This window comes from Phyllobates terribilis, unplaced genomic scaffold (assembly GCF_046119375.1).
Source record: "Phyllobates terribilis strain yellow unplaced genomic scaffold, ASM4611937v1 Scaffold_3__8_contigs__length_932513732, whole genome shotgun sequence".
NCBI lineage: Eukaryota > Metazoa > Chordata > Amphibia > Anura > Dendrobatidae > Phyllobates > Phyllobates terribilis.
Genome location: NW_027362763.1, coordinates 905,833,264 through 905,851,613, shown reverse-complemented (window position 1 = coordinate 905,851,613; position 18,350 = coordinate 905,833,264). Strand labels below are relative to the sequence as shown.

The 18,350-nt window shown below is 39.8% G+C and overlaps 1 protein-coding gene across 2 annotated transcripts in view; it reads left to right on the top strand.

The window, feature by feature from the left end:
- The window catches only part of TCP1 (t-complex 1), a 29,617-nt gene extending 11,566 nt beyond the window's left edge, over positions 1–18,051 (top strand). For both annotated transcript variants that reach the window (XM_073673387.1, XM_073673386.1), the window contains 9 exons: positions 461–558; positions 2,764–2,874; positions 3,107–3,288; positions 5,298–5,424; positions 7,409–7,584; positions 7,740–7,863; positions 8,471–8,663; positions 12,278–12,441; positions 17,705–18,051. In XM_073673387.1, the coding sequence (XP_073529488.1) occupies positions 461–558; positions 2,764–2,874; positions 3,107–3,288; positions 5,298–5,424; positions 7,409–7,584; positions 7,740–7,863; positions 8,471–8,663; positions 12,278–12,441; positions 17,705–17,918 (1,389 nt within the window). In that variant the 3' untranslated portion in view covers positions 17,919–18,051. The remainder of the gene's footprint in view (positions 1–460; positions 559–2,763; positions 2,875–3,106; positions 3,289–5,297; positions 5,425–7,408; positions 7,585–7,739; positions 7,864–8,470; positions 8,664–12,277; positions 12,442–17,704) is intronic.
- The last annotated feature ends 299 nt before the right edge of the window (positions 18,052–18,350 follow it).

The window sequence follows — 18,350 nt, the reverse complement described above, 5'->3', positions numbered from 1 at the left end:
TGTATAAATCCATGCTGTTTGCATGGATTTATACAGTGTGACCTAGTTGTCAAGCACTTTCCAAGTGATGCTATCGCCTGGAAAGTGCTTGTCAATCTGCATGCGGAAACGCATGTGAACCCGCATGTGGATCCGCATGTATTCTGCAGGAAAAACGCATGCACAATCTGCATGCGTTTTTTTCTGCCAGGGAGATGCAGAAATGCTGCAGAAATTTTCTGCTTCATTTCTGCATCGTGGGCACATAGCCTTACAAGTCGTCTTGCAGTTTTCTGGGGAATCCCTTCAACAAGACGTGAGACAGTGCAAGACAATGCTAGTTTACCGGATTAACCTCCTAACCGCTAACGTCATAACAGTACTGCTTTTTATGCAGCTTGCTTGAGCCTCGTAGGCTTGTGTATTTTTTATGCTTTTTAAGTTTGAGTTCACCTTTAACATAGTAATTTTCTATACCTAGGTAATTATTGCCGCAGAATTGCTGAAGAATGCTGATGAGCTTGTGAAACAGAAAATTCACCCCACATCCGTTATTGGAGGCTATCGTCTGGCCTGCAAGTGCGTAGCATTATTTATTGTTCTCGTTTATACAGCGCCATTAATTCCATAGTGCTTTACACTATCCCCTATTGCTGCCCCCATTGGAGCTCAATATATAAATTCCCTATCACTGTCCTTGGAGTGTGGGAGGAAACCCACGCAAACAGGGGGAGAACATACAAACTCCTTGCAGATGTTATTCTTGGTGGAAATAAAACCCTGGGCAAAGCAACAGTGCTAATAACGGAGCTACTTATTCCTCTTGTTTTTCAAGAAAAGGAAGGGGGTTCAACACATCACTGGGCAAAAAATAATTCAACATAATGAAAATTGCTTTTACATCACCTTTAACCCATGCCGTGTATTTCATTATAAAAATTGACTTTATCATAATGAATAGGGCTGTGGATTCGGTAAGCCAAACCTCCGACTCCCTCATACTCGGCTCATGTATAAGTGATCAATTTACTGTAGTAGATTCATCTCAGCTAAAAGTCTAGACCCTTAGATCAGGAATAGGACAGACATTTATAGGACATTTCATAACTTTCCCAAATTCTTATGAAAAAATATTCCCCACAAACTGCATTGAACTACTGTACCCAATTTATTATATATTTTAAGAGTCGGTCTATTTTATACCGACTCCACCAAAATGGGCTCCGACTCCAACTCCACAGCCCTCATAATGAAAGGTATTCACGTTTTATTTTCCATATGATACTTGCGAAAGACTTCCAGGTTAAGTTTGTTAGCAAAGGGGTTTTAGCTTCTGTGGACCCCCCTTTAATGAATCCATGTCTTAAAGGGAATCTGTCAGCAGGTTTTTTGCTACCTCATCTGAGAGCAACCTCATGTAGACAGAGACCCTCCCTGAATCCAACAATGTATCACTCAGTTGACTGGGTGTAGCTGTTCTGACAGTGTTTTTAGATTCAGCATGAAGCAGAGCTGAGAAAGCTGCTCCCCTCACCAGGCTCTGTATATACAATGTCTATAGACCCTGGGCTACTTATCACAGGAGGGGGGGTGGAGTTGGACCAGGAGGCTGCTGTGTGTCAGCAATGATAAACTCCTGGTGCTAAAACAATCAGTGCAAATAAACAAAACCAAATCTGTGTTTTAACCTCTACAGCATGTTATCTTCAGATTACGTAACAAAAACCCGACAGATTCCCATTAAAGGGAACCTCACAGTATGGTGAAGGTATTTAACCAGAATCGCTGTTTTACATGGTAATACCTTGCTTAACTTTCTCATTGCTAGACTACTAGTATTGGTGTGATGGAGGAGAATTGCTTTTAAAAATGCTGTGCATCACTCCTTTCCGTTAGGTGGAGCATGGCCCAGTGCTACACTAGGGACCACCCATTAGCTTCTGTTTCTTAGGAGCACAATGATAGCAGCCCTTTTGTTGCTATGACCACCCACCTGCACCCAACAGGCGCTGAAGGGGTAACATAGGTTTTTTTTTCTAATTCTTTGGTTCCAATTGCCTGCAACATCTAAGTGGTTAAATTGCCACAATTGTCTAACTCCAACCATAGCAGAGATGAGTATCGACTGTATAATATAGATAAAACACACATGTATGGAGCGAGCTCAGCTCCCAAGCCCGCTCTGTACATGTGCCACCAACATCTGCTGTACAGTGGCAGATGTCAGGAAGGGGTAATGGATAACATGGAGGTTGCACAAAGAAGACAACCCTTTGAACATTTATCCAGTCATTGTCAAAAGTGTTGGCACTTTTGAAATTGTTCCAGAAAATGAAGTATTTCTCCTAGAAAATTATTGCAGTTACACATGTTTTGTTATACACCTGTGTATTTCCAAATTGGACACCATTTCACACAAACCCAAGAATGGGCCAGAGAAAATTGTTGGCATCTTTCCAAAATTGTGGGTAAACCAATTTTTCTAGCATGTGATGCTCGTTCAAACTCGCCTGTGGCAAGTAACTGGTGTGGGCAATATGAAAATCACACCTGAAACCAGATAAAAAGAGCACTGTCTGAGGACTTGAGAACCATGTTATACATGTGAATAAGAAAACGTGTAATTGCAATAATTTTCTGGGAGAAATACTTAATTTTCTGGAACAATTTCAAGGGTGCCAACACTTTTGGCCGTGTGTATCTCTCTATGAACTTCTTAATTGTATACAATCAATATGTTAAAAATTTTGCTCCTTTTACACATGTTTTCTGTTTTCCCTATAGAGAAGCTGTTAGATACATCAATGAAAACCTCACGATTAACACAGATGAGCTCGGGAAGGACTGTCTTCTTAATGCCGCTAAGACTTCTATGTCTTCTAAAATCATTGGAGTGTATCCTTTTTCCATGTTTTCTGGGTACAATCACAGATAATACTTGTATTATGGCTGTAACAGCTGATTATATTCAGATAATCCTTTCTGATAAGTGATGTAGCCAGTTAGTCATCTATAGGAAGTTAACGCCTCTAGTTAACATGGCTGCATACTTTGGGATTTCAGATGGTTAGCGCCTATGATACAAGCATTACCAGATAAGTCTTTTATCCTTGACTCGTTTGCTCAGTGATGGCGACTTCTTTTCTTCGATGGTAGTTGATGCTGCACTTGCTGTGAAATATGTGGATCCAAAGGGTCAAGCCCGTTACCCAATTAACTCCATTAATGTGCTTAAAGCTCATGGCCGGAGCCAGAAAGAAAGCATTCTTGTTAATGGGTATGCACTTAACTGCACCGTGGGCTCACAAGGTGACTATAATCTCTATATAACGTGGTTTCATGCATCCTATGTTTGTTGAAGATATGTGTAGACTCTAGATGGAGAAATGCTGTCCCTTTTGTTAGTCTTCTGCATTGCAATCCTGTCCATAACATGGATGCTCATGGAGGAGTATGTAACCCAATTGAAAGAAACACTTCAAATGTGCTAATTTCCAATGTGCAGGGATTTTCAGCAGTGGCTGCTGATGGTTGACTGGTCTCATGCCCCTCCATCAGCAGCTGTGTTCAGTAAAGGAAGAATAAAAAAAGTTTGCACCAAAGATAGTGATGCTCCAGAGTAAGAGTTTGGACCTGATATGGTAATAAATTAGTAAGTGACACATTGTTTATTTTCGCAAATGTGCTGGAAGTAACATTAAGTGGCCAACCTATTTAATGCTTTCTTTGCTACTAGGTTGCACTTACTGGTATTTTGTCATTAAACATGAATATCTGCTTATGCCTTCTAGTCTAGTGTAATTTCCAAACATCTGTTGTAGTAGAGACTATTGTTAGTTACATTTTGCACATTAATAATAATTATATAGAGCCAGTATATTCCACAGCATTTTATAATTAAGCAGGGACATGTACAGACAATAAAGATGTTACTGAATAACACAGTTCAACAGTCACAGGAGGAGTGAGGCTCCTGCTCACAAGCTTACTATCTACAAGGAAATGGGGAGGGGGGGGGGGGGGGACACAATAGGCAAAAAGTGCTTGTCACGTATGGTCCAGCTATCATTATAATAAGCATTTTATAATAATGCTGCATGATCCGGTCATCAGCCAATTTCTAAATACTGTTACCAAGTGCTATTGGGTGCATAGAGGATGTGGAGACTGATGAATGAGAGACCAGATTCTCAGGAAAATTTAGAAAGGGAGAACAGGGAAGGGTTAGATTAGTGAAGTGCATTGATTGACATGTCTAAAAAGATGTGTTTTTAAGTACGCTTAAATACCTAGCCTCTACATTGTTATCTGATTTGTCTGGAGTAGTGCATTCCAGAAAACGGACATAGCACGAGAGAAGTCTTGGAGATGTAAGTGGGAGGTTCGGATTGTGGAGGATGTTAGTCTTAGATCAGTTACAGAACAAAGAGCTCGTGTAGGGTGATAGACTGATATGAAGAAGATATATATGAGCTATATGGTGGTACAGAATTGTGGAGAGATTCATGGGTGAGAGAAGTTTGTACTGTACTCTAGCCGATGGGTAACCAGTGCAGTGACTGGCACAAGGTGGTGGTATCTGTGTAGCATCTGGACAGAAATGCGACCCTGGCTGTCACATTCATTGATTAGACAGCAGAGGGATGCGGGTGGTGGAGTTGCAGGAGTGTGTTTGAAAAAAAATTGGTCAGCTTCAGTATAAACACACTTTCATCCACTTAATCTGACCAGCTCTTTTTAAAGAGAACCTGTCACAATGAACATACAGTCCCATCTGCAGGCACCATGTGAGCTGAGCAGATTGATATATTTTTTGAGAAAAGATTCGGTATAACTTGTGTTTTCATCATTTAATCCTCGGCTCTATCTGGGATTTTTGGTCCAGTGAGCGGTTCGATCAGTGACTGACAGCTATCTCTGTATACACTTAAACAATGAAAGCTGTCAGTCAGTGTTAGGACTGTCCACGGGATCAAAAACCCTAGAAAGAGCAGAGGATTAAATGATGAAAACACAGGTTATACTGAATCTTTCTCACAAAACTATATCAATCTGCTCAGCTCCTCCTCTATAACATGTGCCTGCAGATTGGACTGCAATTTCATGGTGACAGGTTCCCTTTAAGGATAAGTGTCTGAAATGTTCCATATAATGTACTGGTGTTTGATTCGTGCTGTTCTGACTCATGATTCTGGGGATGTCTTTACAGAATTTTATAGGTTTGATCTTGAAATGTAGGTTTAATAACACTGTTACTTGGCTGAATATGTTATAGGAACGTGGTGTTTGCCTGAAACCACTTGTTTCTCTGTTTAAAGGAATGAATAAGAGAATCACTAATGCAAAAATTGCTTGCCTGGACTTCAGTCTGCAGAAAACTAAAATGAAGCTTGGAGTACAAGTGATTATTTCAGACCCATCTAAGCTGGACCAGATCAGGCAGAGGTATGTATCTTAGCTGTTCAAGTGCATATCTGCATTGTCACTCGTTTGTTTTTTTTTTTCTTATATGCCTTGAAATATTTTAAGGTAATGTGCAATTTTCTTTGCTTCCATTCATTGTGTGTGGTGTAAGCAGCTGTACCTGTAGGGTAAACGATAAAGTGAAATTGTTCAAGATTTCCAGCTGTTTCTATTTAAAAAAAAATAAAATAAAAATGGTTTCCCTACGGTATTGATTAACCCAATAGTAAAATAGGACATAACATTAGTTCCAGCAACTGTTGCTCCCTACAATCCCATTCACCGTGTGTGCAGGCTGCATACAACCCCTGGCAATAATTATGGAATCACCGGGCTCTGAGGATGTTCATTCAGTTGTTTAATGTTGTTGAAAAAAAGCAGATCACAGACATGGCACAAAACTAAAGTCATTCCAAATGGCAACTTTATGGCTTTAAGAAACAGTAAAAGAAATCAAGAAAAAAAATGTGGTACTCAGTAAGGGTAATTTTTTTCAGACCAAGCAGAGGGAAAAAATTATGAAATCACCCTGTAAATTTTCATTTCCAAAACTAACACCTGCATCAAATTAGATCTGCTCGTTAGTCTGCATCTAAAAAGGAGTGATCACACCTTTGAGAGCTGTTGCACCAAGTGGATTGACATGAATCATGGCTCCAACATGAGAGATGTCAATTGAAACAAAGGAGAGGATTATCAAACTCTTAAAAGAAGGTAAATCATCAAGCAATATTGCAAAAGATGTTGGTTGTTCAAAGTCAGTTGTGTCTAAAATCTGGACCAAATACAAACAACATGGGAAGGTTGTTAAAGGCAAACATACTGGTAGACCAAGGAAGACATCAAAGCGTCAAGACCGGAAACTTAAAGCAATATGTCTCCAAAAGAGGAAATGCACAACAAAACAAATGAGCAACGAATGGGAGGAAACTGGAGTCAATGTCTGTGATTCCATAATTTTTCCAGGGGTTGTATATTGTGTCTTACCTTTAGAAAGGAATAATAATTATTAAAGAATCTCTCCCATCAAAGTTTTCATCCTCTTAATATATTGCAGTGATCATATTATATGGCAATGTGTACTTACAATTGCTCATTTTGTCTTTCTACCCAGCTAATTCTTCTCTTTTCCATTAGGTCTGACATCATGTGATTAAAAACTGGCTAACTGAATTCTTCTAAGCTCTATGTGGAAACAGGAGGTCAATTTTGTTTGCACAAGTCATGAGTTACTGTAGAAGTCTATAGCAGGGGGTAGGAGCAGCTGGTTCAGGAGTTGAAGAGGGGAAGGATAAATGCAGTGACAAGAGACTTCCTGTGTCTACAAAGAGCAGAGAAAAGAGAATAACTGGGTAGAATGGCAGAATGAGCAATTGTAAGGAGATAGTGCTATATAATGTGATTTTAAATATATTAAGAGGATAAAAACTTTGATGGGAGTGCTTCTTTAAGAGTAAACTATGAAGGCACCACTGTCCCACAGCTAACCTATTAAAGGAGCATTCTCAAGTGTGGAAGTTATCCCTTATTGCTGGGGTCTGACCACTGGGATCCCCCTTTGTCCTGAGAACCAGAGCTCTGAAGAGCCCAATATGATTAGAATAGAAGATAGACTAGGTACACTGTCACTCCATTTATTCTTAATGGCAGTGCTGGAGATATGAGCACTGTGCCCAGCTGGTCTTCAACACTCCCTTACAAATGAATGGAGTAGCAGTGTGCATGACCAGCCGCTGCTCCAGTCACTCTTCAGAACCTTGTTTCTCAGGTTCTGTAGGGAGCCCAGCGATCAGGAACTTATTACCTATCGTATGTGTATAGGGGATAACTTCCAAATTCGAGAATGCCCCTTTAATGGTACACGAGATTTTGTGGTGTGTAAATAGCTTTAATAGAACCCTATTTTATCTTTGAAATAGAAAATACTATAAAAGTGAACAGAAAACATTTTCATGTTTTGTTTTAGGGAATCTGATATTACCAAAGAGCGGATCCAGAAGATTTTGGCAACCGGGGCTAACGTCATCCTCACTACTGGTGGGATTGATGACATGTGTCTCAAGTATTTTGTTGATGCAGGTGCAATGGCTGTACGAAGAGTACTGAAAAAGGATTTGAAACGCATTGCTAAAGCTACTGGTGGTGAGTGACTTCTCTTTCTCGGTTTACCTAAAGGCAGCCATAGCATTTCATGAATTAACATGTTAGCAATGAAGGTATGACTCTTGAGTTTAAGTAATATTAATTGTCATTTTCATGTTTCCTGTTCCTGACTATTCTATACTTTCAATCAACAGCTATTGTTTGTTCAACCCTTGCAAATCTGGAGGGCGAGGAAAGCTTTGAGGTGTCCATGTTAGGACAAGCCGAAGAGGTTGTTCAAGAGAGAATATGTGACGATGAGCTGATTCTTGTTAAAAAGTAAGTGCTCTTTAAATTGATGTAAGATTCCCATTTCTTTGTTGCCATGCTGAGCGCAGTTACAAGGTTTTTGGGGGTTGGAGTGCTGTTTTTTTATGAATTTGAACTTTGTTATACATATGAGATAAGATTCCTTAATCTATAATGTGGAGAGTGAGGCTGTATATTCTTGTGTTAAGATCATTGCAGAACTAGTGTGCTGGGTATATATATGTTCTATAGAGGAGTCATATTTTCTTGAAACCATAGGTATTTCACACAGCACGGTGGCTCAGTGGTTAGCACTGTAGCCTTGCAGCGCTGGGGTCCTGGATTAAAATCCCACCAAGGACACCATCTGCAAGGAGTTTGTTCTCCCTGTGTTTGCGTGGGTTTCCTCCCACATATCAAAGACATACCGATAGGGAAATTAGATTGTGAGCCCCAGTGGGGACAGTGATGTCTGTAAAGCTCTGTGGAATTGGTGGTGCTATATAAGTGAGTAAATGAAATAAATAGACTTGCATCAAAGCTGTCAGCTTTTGGGGAAACCTGATGGTATAATTAAGGTATAATAGTAAGGTTCATTTGTTCATAAACTGGTGTATTAATTGCATAAATGTTACAGTACAAAGGCTCGAACATGTGCATCCATCATTCTTCGCGGTGCCAACGACTTCATGTGTGATGAGATGGAGCGATCTGTCCATGATGCCCTTTGTGTAGTGAAGAGAGTGTTAGAATCAAAATCTGTCGTGCCAGGCGGAGGCGCTGTGGAAGCTGCACTTTCCATTTATCTTGAGAACTATGCTACTAGCATGGTAAGGATGTAGCTTTATAGAAAAATGATTATTTTAACTTGTCTTTAGAGGTAATGTTTCTTCAAAAACAAACACTTCTAACACTATTTAATTTTCTGTTTTGAATATATATATATATATATATATATATATATATATATATATATATATATATATATATATTATATTCTTTTTGACTTTTCATAAGTCTCCTCATTAAAAAGGAGGATTTCTGGTACTTGCAGTAAAATCCATTTCTCGCAGTCTTCATTGGGGGCACAAACCATGGGTGTATGCTGACACTAAGAAATACACATAAAGAAAAAAGTCTCCTCAGCAGGTGACAACCGACTACTGGCTCCAATCTACTGTTAGTGAGAAAGCAGTAGGAGAAGCAAGTGTTGAGGGAAGACCAGGTAGCAGCCTTGCAGAGCTATAGAACAAAAGCCAGGTGGCGAACAGCCCAGGAGACCCCCACCACTAGAGTGGAGTGAGCCTTACAGAAGCCCTCCTCCCATCAAAGTTTTCATCCTCTTAATATATTGCAGTCATCATATTATATTGCACTGTGTACTTACAATTGCTCATTTTATTCTTCTACCTAGTTAATTCTCATGTTTTCCATTAGGTCTATGACATCACATGATTAAAAACAAACTAACTGAATCCTAAGCTCTATGTAGAAACAGGAGGTAAATTTTTGTCAGCACAAGTTGAGTCACTGCAAAAGTCTTATGGGAAGGAGAGGAGCAACTGGGTCAGGAGTTGAAGAGGGGGATGGTAAATGCAGAGACAAGAGACCTCCTGTTTCTACATAGAGCAGAGAAAGGAGAATAAAGGGAACCTGTCATCACTCCCCTCCCACCACTCTGAAAATCCCCCAGAGATCTCCATGCCTGTAACTTGGGACTTCTCGCTCCATCTAGTAATAAATCAGTGACCTATGCCTGGATCCCTCCCCACTTCTCATATGGAAGTTCCTGTATCCTTTTCTCCCACCTTGATTACATCAGCTTGTATGTCTCTACTTTTTGATTTTAATTGTCTATGTACCATGTTACATACTATATATCTTATCACTTCATCTTTATAATGATTCTTCTATGTGTATGAATCTATGCAGCAATTTGATTGCCTTTTTGTTTATACCCATTTATCCCTTTCAGTTCTGATGAAGGTCTGTATCAGGACTGAAAACGTTTAACGCTATATAAATGCAAATAAAAGGGACTTATTTTCAAAGAGTGCCAAGTTTTTCTGCTCTATATGATATATGGGTTGGATACCCTCCTTGTGCACTTGAATTAATTACTGCAAGAGTGCCATATATTATCATTTTCTGTCATCACTTTTGTCATAGAACAACTAAAACTATGACCTTATTCAGTGCCTGAGCTGCACTCCATAAATGATTATATAACCCCCTGACTCCCACTATATACCCCCCAAAAACCTTTTTAAGTTCTCCCACGCTGTATAGAAATTGGTCGTTTCCGATGGGCCTGGTTTCCGATGGGCCTGGTTTCCGATGGGCCTGGTTTCCGATGGGCCTGGTTTCCGATGGGCTGTCCTTCTTTTTTTAATTGATAAAAAAGAAGCAAGACAAAAATATATCTCATTTTGATCAAAAATAGTTCACTAAGTACCCTATATTTATTATGCAATTTTGCTTTACATTTATATATAATTATGGTAGGGTATGAGATATATTTTTGTCTTGCTTCTTTTTTGCTAGTGTGAACATGCCTCTGTTTCTTGTATGTCTGCCATCTTAGACCTCAGTTCACATTGTCTGGTTTTTTGACTTGTTTGCATTCTGTGCAATTTAAGGGTGTGGCATGCCCTTTGTTGAGCTGATTGGTATATATGTAGCTTACCACGGGCCTAGGTGGTCTGGAGTTGGGACCCGGTCCTATTTGTCTACCCTTTTATATGCATTACTTCAACTTTGATATACAGTAAGGTTTTTAATATAGGCAGTATAGGTACCGTCCCAATTTAGGGTCACCTTGCCGCTGGTGGGACGGCTTGTATACTTTTTTTGATCAAAAATAGTTCACTAAGTACCCTATATTTATTATGCAATTTTGCTTTACATTTATATATAATTATGGTAGGGTATGAGATATATTTTTGTCTTGCTTCTTTTTTGCTAGTGTGAACATGCCTCTGTTTCTTGTATGTCTGCCATCTTAGACCTCAGTTCACATTGTCTGGTTTTTTTAATTGATGTGGATGACTCCTCGCGTAATCCACATTGTCAGGTGAAATCTTGCGCCTGCGCACAGAAATTGCTGCTCGCAACTGCGCACTATGCTTTGCTGTACTGCGGGCTCAGAATGTTGATGACGCGAAGGATCATCCACGTCATTTAAGGAAGGAGGACGGCGAGCAGCAGCCGGGGGGAGGCAAGGAGAGGCCCTAAACCAGGCTCATCGGACTGGACAGACCTTTCCATACAGTGCGGGAGAATTAAAAAGATTTTTAAAGTATACAGGTGAAGTCGGGGTTATATAGCATTTATGGAATGCAGCACAGGCACTGCATAAGGTAATGGTTTTAGTTGTTATAGGGCAAAACTGGTGACAGGTTCCCTTTAACTGGGTAGAAAGGCAAAATGAGCAATTGTAAGTACAGTGCTATATAATAAGATGATTGCAAGATATTAAGAGGAAAAAAATTTGATGGGAGGAATGCTTCTTTAACCCCCAAGGGGGAGTGCGCTTTGTGCTTGGCCCTATTTGCTTCCAATATGGCAGAACAAATCCAGCAAGCACTGGTAGCCTTATAAGGCAGAGAGTCCTCGACGAGGACCTTCTTGAATGACAGTCTAAATAACTCTGTCACAGACAAGTAGTGACATATGTCCATATCCAAATTGTGTAGGATTGCTCCACTGGATGAAAGGAAGCACAGAATGAAGGTAGTACAATTTCCTTCCCAATGTGGTTTCTTCCTATATTAGAAAGGAAAGAGGGCAGCAGATGTAAAACTAACTTGTCCAAGTGGAGGACAAGGAACTGAGAGCAAGATAATTAGTAAAAATAATAAACTTGAAAAGTGTTAGAGAAAAAAAAAAAAAAAACCTGATGTGAACATTAAATCATTTTTGACTTGGTCCCACCACCAGATTTAAGTTGATATTGTGTGGGTTCTGGATATGAAGTGATGATCAGTGGATCTATAAATGCTGAATTCTCATATTTTGTTAATATATCTGTACTCGGAACATGCTGTGTACTTGACAAGAAAGGCAGAAAATTGTTTTCTTATCCCAACAAATAAATAAATTTGAAAATACAGTAATAATCCATGAAACACTAGGCAATAAGCTACTACACTATTGACATAAGTGCATAATTGGGCCATGACTGGGTGTCACAGTAAGATGCGTTCCAGTGGTGCCACTTCCTGGCGGTCTGTTTCCTGTTGTACTGACATTCCTGATTACCTACCTGACCGCTGCTGCCCAGCACTGCCATGAGAAGCCAATGGAGCACAGTAAATACTGTAGGGGTGTGTCGGCGGCGCTGAAATGCAGAGTATTTATCAGGCAACATGTCGAATATGTACTATAATCCCACTACTCCTTTGCCAAACTTTTGATGAAAGTTGTCTACCTGTTCTGCTTTCAGGGCTCTAGGGAACAACTAGCAATTGCAGAGTTTGCAAGAGCACTTCTGGTTATTCCAAAAACCCTTGCTGTGAATGCTGCACAGGACTCTACTGACCTAGTTGCAAAGTTGCGAGCGTTCCATAATGAAGCCCAAGTCAACCCAGAGCGCAAAAATCTAAAATGGTAAGGAACTAAACTCGTTACTATAGTTTGTTCCATGCATCTTTTGGTTTTTAATGTATAGCTAGTAAGTAAAGCTAAGCATTAGTGTTGAGCGAGTATGTTCTGTCCGAGTACGCTCGGGCCGAGCTCCGAGTATTTACAGCTGCTCGGTGATATGGTTGAATCGCTCCCGTGTGCATGATTTGCAACTGTTTGACAGCTGTAATACATGTGAGGAATGTGTAAGAAATAGACATTCCTCACATGTAGTAAAACTGTCAAACAGTTGCAAATCATTCACATGGGAGCGATTTAACCTGATCACCGAGCAGCTGTAAATACTCGGAGCTCGGCCCGAGCATACTCGGACAGAACATACTCGCTCAACACTACTAAGAGTGTGATTTTTTTTTTTTTTTTTAAAGTTGCATCATCACATGCACAGTTTCATGTACTCCAACTTCGTTTTTTTTTTACAAATGTAAGTATTTAGATGAAGTGTGTGTACATATATAATTCCTCAGTTTATAGGCCTTTATGGGTGAACTGATTTGCTGTTCAGCAGCAAAATGTTTTGGACTGATTTCACCTTTTAGGGTCTTTGATCCAAAATTTACTCCGTGGTAAGATTGCTGCAGGATGTAACCTAGGTTATAAAGGAGACAAGGGAGCGCTATCTAAGTGTAGTATTAGATTGTCATGATTGGTAGCAAATAAGGAATTCTGCTCACCTTATACAATGTCAAACTTAAACACAGAGGGCCAAAATGAAAAACTTAAAGTCGCGGGCGAACCAGTGTACGGAGTGATGGGCCCCGCATAGCCGCCCCTGCGGAGTGCAGATTTGGCCCATGAGCAGGAGTTTGACACGTATGCCTTATACATTTGTGCATACAGGCACAACTGTAGGATAACATGTATTCGTATTAATCCTTGATAACTGTCTGCTGACGCCTTGATATACTATGGAGGTTCCAACGTTACATGTGTATTAGTAGGATTACAAGAAATCTGTGCTTTCACGCTATGCTTCCAGGATTCTTCAATACGGTTTATTAAAATGGAATGGTGAAACATAACTCCTCAGGTGAATAGTTCAAAATAAAGCATGAAACCTATTTCTACCTTTTCTGGGGCTGATAGTGGGCGGTGCTCATTTGCATAGCAAATAGTTTCAGAACGCCTGTCCCCACTTTTTCCTTTTTCTATACTTTTCCTTAAATTCTTTGCTTAAATCATATGCATGTAGATATAATGCAATCAATAAAATTTATAACAGCATATATGAAATTAATCTCACGTCTGCTCTTACAACATATTAACAGCAAAAAGTGTTAAAAACGAAGTCTTTTTCTAAGCATTGGAGGACTTGTTTTGTAGAATATTTAATAAAATACTAATGAATTATATACACATCTTTTTTGAATGAACGACAGGTGATGTGATGTCAATCTTTTCTTTTTTCATTAAAAAAAATTAGGTTTTACTAAATGTTTTATATATTTGTGTTTTTTTTTTTTAATGTAAAACTGGTTCATTGATGTATTAATATATTAAAATACATTCCTATTTCCAGTATATTTTGTGTCTGAATTTATTCCCAAATGGCGTTCAGGGGCTTGTTTCCTTTTGTATCTACTTTTTATACTAGACTTTTTTTTTTGGAGTGTTTTCTTGTCCAAATGTTTGGCCCAATGTTATATGTTTGGAATCGAACTCCCTGGTAAGTGTTGGAGATTTTTCCCAAATCCCTCATTGCATCTCCAACATTGTTGGATAGATGAGTGGGTTGGAGATGTAATGAGGGACTGGGGAAAAATCTCCCAACACTTACAACAATTGGACATGAAAACACTCTGAAAAACAGTCTAGTATAAATAAGATACAAAAGGTAACAACCCTCTGAATGCCATTTGGGAATAAATTAAGACACAAAACAAATATACAAAAAATATATTGGAAATAGTAATGTCTTTTAATACATCAATTAACCAGTTTTTAATAAACCGTATTGAAGAATCCTGGAAGCATAGAGTGGAAGCACCGATTTCATGTAATCCCTCTACACTTATCGTAGTAAAATATTAGTAGTGGGCAGTCCCTTATTAATAATAAGTCTGTGAAGGTTGGGGAAGCTCACACACCAGACCAGCACTGCTGCATCTTCTTTCGGTGGAATCTCTATCCAGCATGGGCATTACACGTGTGCCTCGACCAAACGGCGGTCGCTGATCTGCAGCTATCACATTGTGTCTGAGCGGGCGCTTCATCGCTGCTGATTTTGTTGCAGAAATTTCAGCAATTGAAACTTGGTTGAATTGAATGGGACACTTGCAGAGCTTCTCTGAACAAAATCAAGTGTGTGATTTCACACGACAAGTACTTGGTGTGGTGTTGCAGTTTTTCTGCACTTATTGGTTAAATTAGTGGGTATGCGATTTCTAGAAGTCTCATACACGTTGCTGGAACTGAAAGACACTGCATATCTTTGTGCAGAGAAAATACGCAGTGTCAAAATCTCATTGTGGTAACGAAGGAGGACTTGAGGTGTTAGGTGGCCGCAAAAAAGAAACTTCCATTGATTAAAAATGAAAAGTTATGCCGTCTTCTAATGTGCTGTGTACCATCTGCTCATGGTTGTCAAGTTTTCTGCTTGCAATCATTGAATGGACAATCTCATTGATTCCACAAGAGGCTCTGTTCCAATTCTGTGACTGTTTAATTACAGTAAATCTTTTAGAGATGTCTTAACATGACCAAGAAAGATATCCAACCTCAAGCAGTAATCTGTTAAAGAGGACCCATCACCATTTTTTTTCATGGCCACATCGTGATGAAGGCGCTGAAGAGCAGAATAAAACATTTTTTTTTTTTTTTTTAATTTAGATTGTAGAGTTTTAATGCTAATTTCCCCTACAACCAAGAGGGTGTTAGCAGAGATTCTTCTGTAAGCGGTTTTAGCCCCTCTGACGTTGCTCATTCATAAGCAGGAGGCATTGGGCTGGAAAACCTAAAAGAAAACGCCTCCAGAGATGCTCAGAACCAAGTATCTCTGTGTGATATGGAAGAGTGATGTGTGAACCCAGAAAACACAAATCTCAATGCCATTATCTTCTGTGATTACCAGTGCAGGGAGAGGAGAGCAGACCTGTGTCATCACATGCACCATTCTGCAGTATTTCCCAGATGCCTGGGATAGATGCATGCAGAGCATTGTATGTGATGACACACAGGTCACTCACAGATGTACAGCACATGTCGGGTCTCTCTTGGTGCGGGCTACGTAAACTTGGCGCTCAAAAAATAAGCTCTCCACTCGGCCCCAGATCCTGAAAAAATGGAACCGCTACGGGTCTCTGAAAATAGCGACTTGTGTGTGTGTGTGTGTGTGTGTGTGTGTGTGTGTTTTTTTTTAACAAACTTTGGATTTTATAACCACTTAAATAAAAATGAACCTATACTTGTTTGGTATCTGGGAACTCGTAATGACCTGGGGAATCATAATGGCAGGTCAGTTTTAGCATTTAGTGAACATGGTAAAAACAACTGTGAAATTGCACTTTTTTTTGCTATTTCACCACACTTGGAATTTGTTCCCCATTTTCCAGTACACATTATGGTAAAACCAATGGTGTCATTCAAAAGTACAACTTGTCCCACAAAAAAATAAGCCCCCTCATGGCTATATTGACGAAAAGTAAAAAAGTTATGGCTCTGGGAAGAGAGGGAGCAATAAATAAAGGCACAAAAAACAGAAAATGGCCTGGGGGTAAAGGGGTTAATTGAACAAAACACACAGCAAAAGACCTTTATTTGAAATAAATACTCCCCACCCTCTTTTACCAATTTAATAATGTAAAAATAAAAAAATCATAGTATTCCTCACTTGTCCGCCGATAATCCATTTGTCCCACGACGAGTCCAACTCTGCTACATATGGATGATTGCTGAGCGGTGGCATGATCTCTGCTCAGCCCGGCATGCAGGAGACCCTGAGCGTGAGAATGCAGCTTCAGTGCCGAGCGCTAATGGATGCGCTAATTCTGGGGCTGATGTTCTTAGTCTGGGAGGGGGCCAATATCCATGAACCCTTCCTGGGCTATTAATATCAGCCCGCAGCTGTCTGCCTAGCCTTTGCTGGTTATTTAAAAATAAGGTGTCCTCCCTTGTTAATAACCAGTAAAGGCTAAGTAGACAGCTCATCTTAATAGCCTGGGAAGCTCCATGTTTATTACCTACTTTCCAGACTATAAATATCACCCCCCAGCTGTTGATTTCCCTCAGCTGGTTAAGCATAATATGGGGGACCCCACACCATATTTTTCTGTAAAAAAAATGTAATGGCTAAATACATGTACGGTAAACTACAAACGTACTACACTAATTATATATCACTGACCTTTCTTACCATCATCTATAGCTGTATATAAGATTGTTTTATTTGTTCGAAAACTAGCTTGAAATGACAGAGAATTACTGTATGTAAAAGCTGATGTTAAAAACACATTGCATACGGATTGCATGCACATGGCATACGGATGCTAGGTGAGGGAAAAAAAAACGCATGACACTCCCAACTTTCCTGGCTGAGAATCGCCGCTATTTTTTATACACAGACGTGAGCCTACCCTTAAAATAACACCTATGCTTGCCTGCGGTGCTGTTCCAGTGGTGTCAGCACTGTCTCTCCTGGCGATTGCACGCCGACCCTGTGGCCAATCCGCATCCCCTTCACTCTCCCTACCTAGATTTTTTTGTTCCAGTTAAAAACAAGAAATACAAAACTACAGATAATTTTTTCTTTAAATAGGTGAGCTCTCGGCATTATGCTACAATGCTACTGACCATAGGATCTGTATCATACATCTACCTAGTAGTCATTGCAGCCCCATTCCATCAGTTTTGCTGGCAATACTTTACAGTAGGGTGAAGTATTGTATTTTCTTCAGGTGCTAAAACATTAACATTTTTTTTTTCTCCCAACCCAACTGTGCGTGTTTTGGCATTGGCTCTACAAGAAGGATTTTACACTGTACACATTTCATGTAGTTTGACCTTCCATGCCATAAACGATTGCTCTGTGACCTTTCTAGGGGAGGGCAGTCTTTCAGTACGGTCTCCCATAGACATAATGGATAACCTACACACCTAGTTAAACAGTACAGTTACTGAAACTGAGTTACACAAAAGGTCTAACTTGCATATTACTGGAGCTATAGATGTAGAATATATCTCTTAATGTTGGAAAATGATACTAATTCATTCAATTTGGTGTTTTTTCCAGGATTGGTCTTGACTTGCTGAATGGAAAGCCAAGGGATAACAAGCAGGCAGGGGTCTTTGAACCTACTGTTGTCAAGACAAAAAGCCTGAAGTTTGCTACCGAAGCCGCAATTACAATCCTGCGAATTGATGATCTCATCAAATTGCATCCAGAAAGTAGAGAGGATAAAGGCAAATATCATGAGGCAGTGCAATCTGGATCAATTGAAGGCTAATGTGTCATAAAAACCTGAGCTTTCCTTTTTGTATTACTGTAATTTATAACTAGTAACTTTGTTTCTTGCACTTCTTGGTCTTGTACCAAAAACACATCACCCAAACACTTAATAAACGTAAAGTGTGAGCTAATTTTTCTACTTTTTATTATTCAGTAGAACCTTCATTGTCCTTTTCTCCCGTGGTCACATTGTCTTCTGACGCTCCTTACACTAGAAGCACACACACGCAGTGTTCACTATTGAAGGCTGGGTCGCATGCAATGAAAGTGTACATCCTGAATCTGTTCAGTGCCAGAACGTACTTTGTAGATGCAATCAGCGTGCTCTCCTCTTCAGTCCCACCAACAAAGACAACAGCCCCGGCTCCTCCCACTGTGCGCTGCGCATGCCCTGCGTGCCTCTCAGAGTTCTGTAAATCTAAGGTGTAGT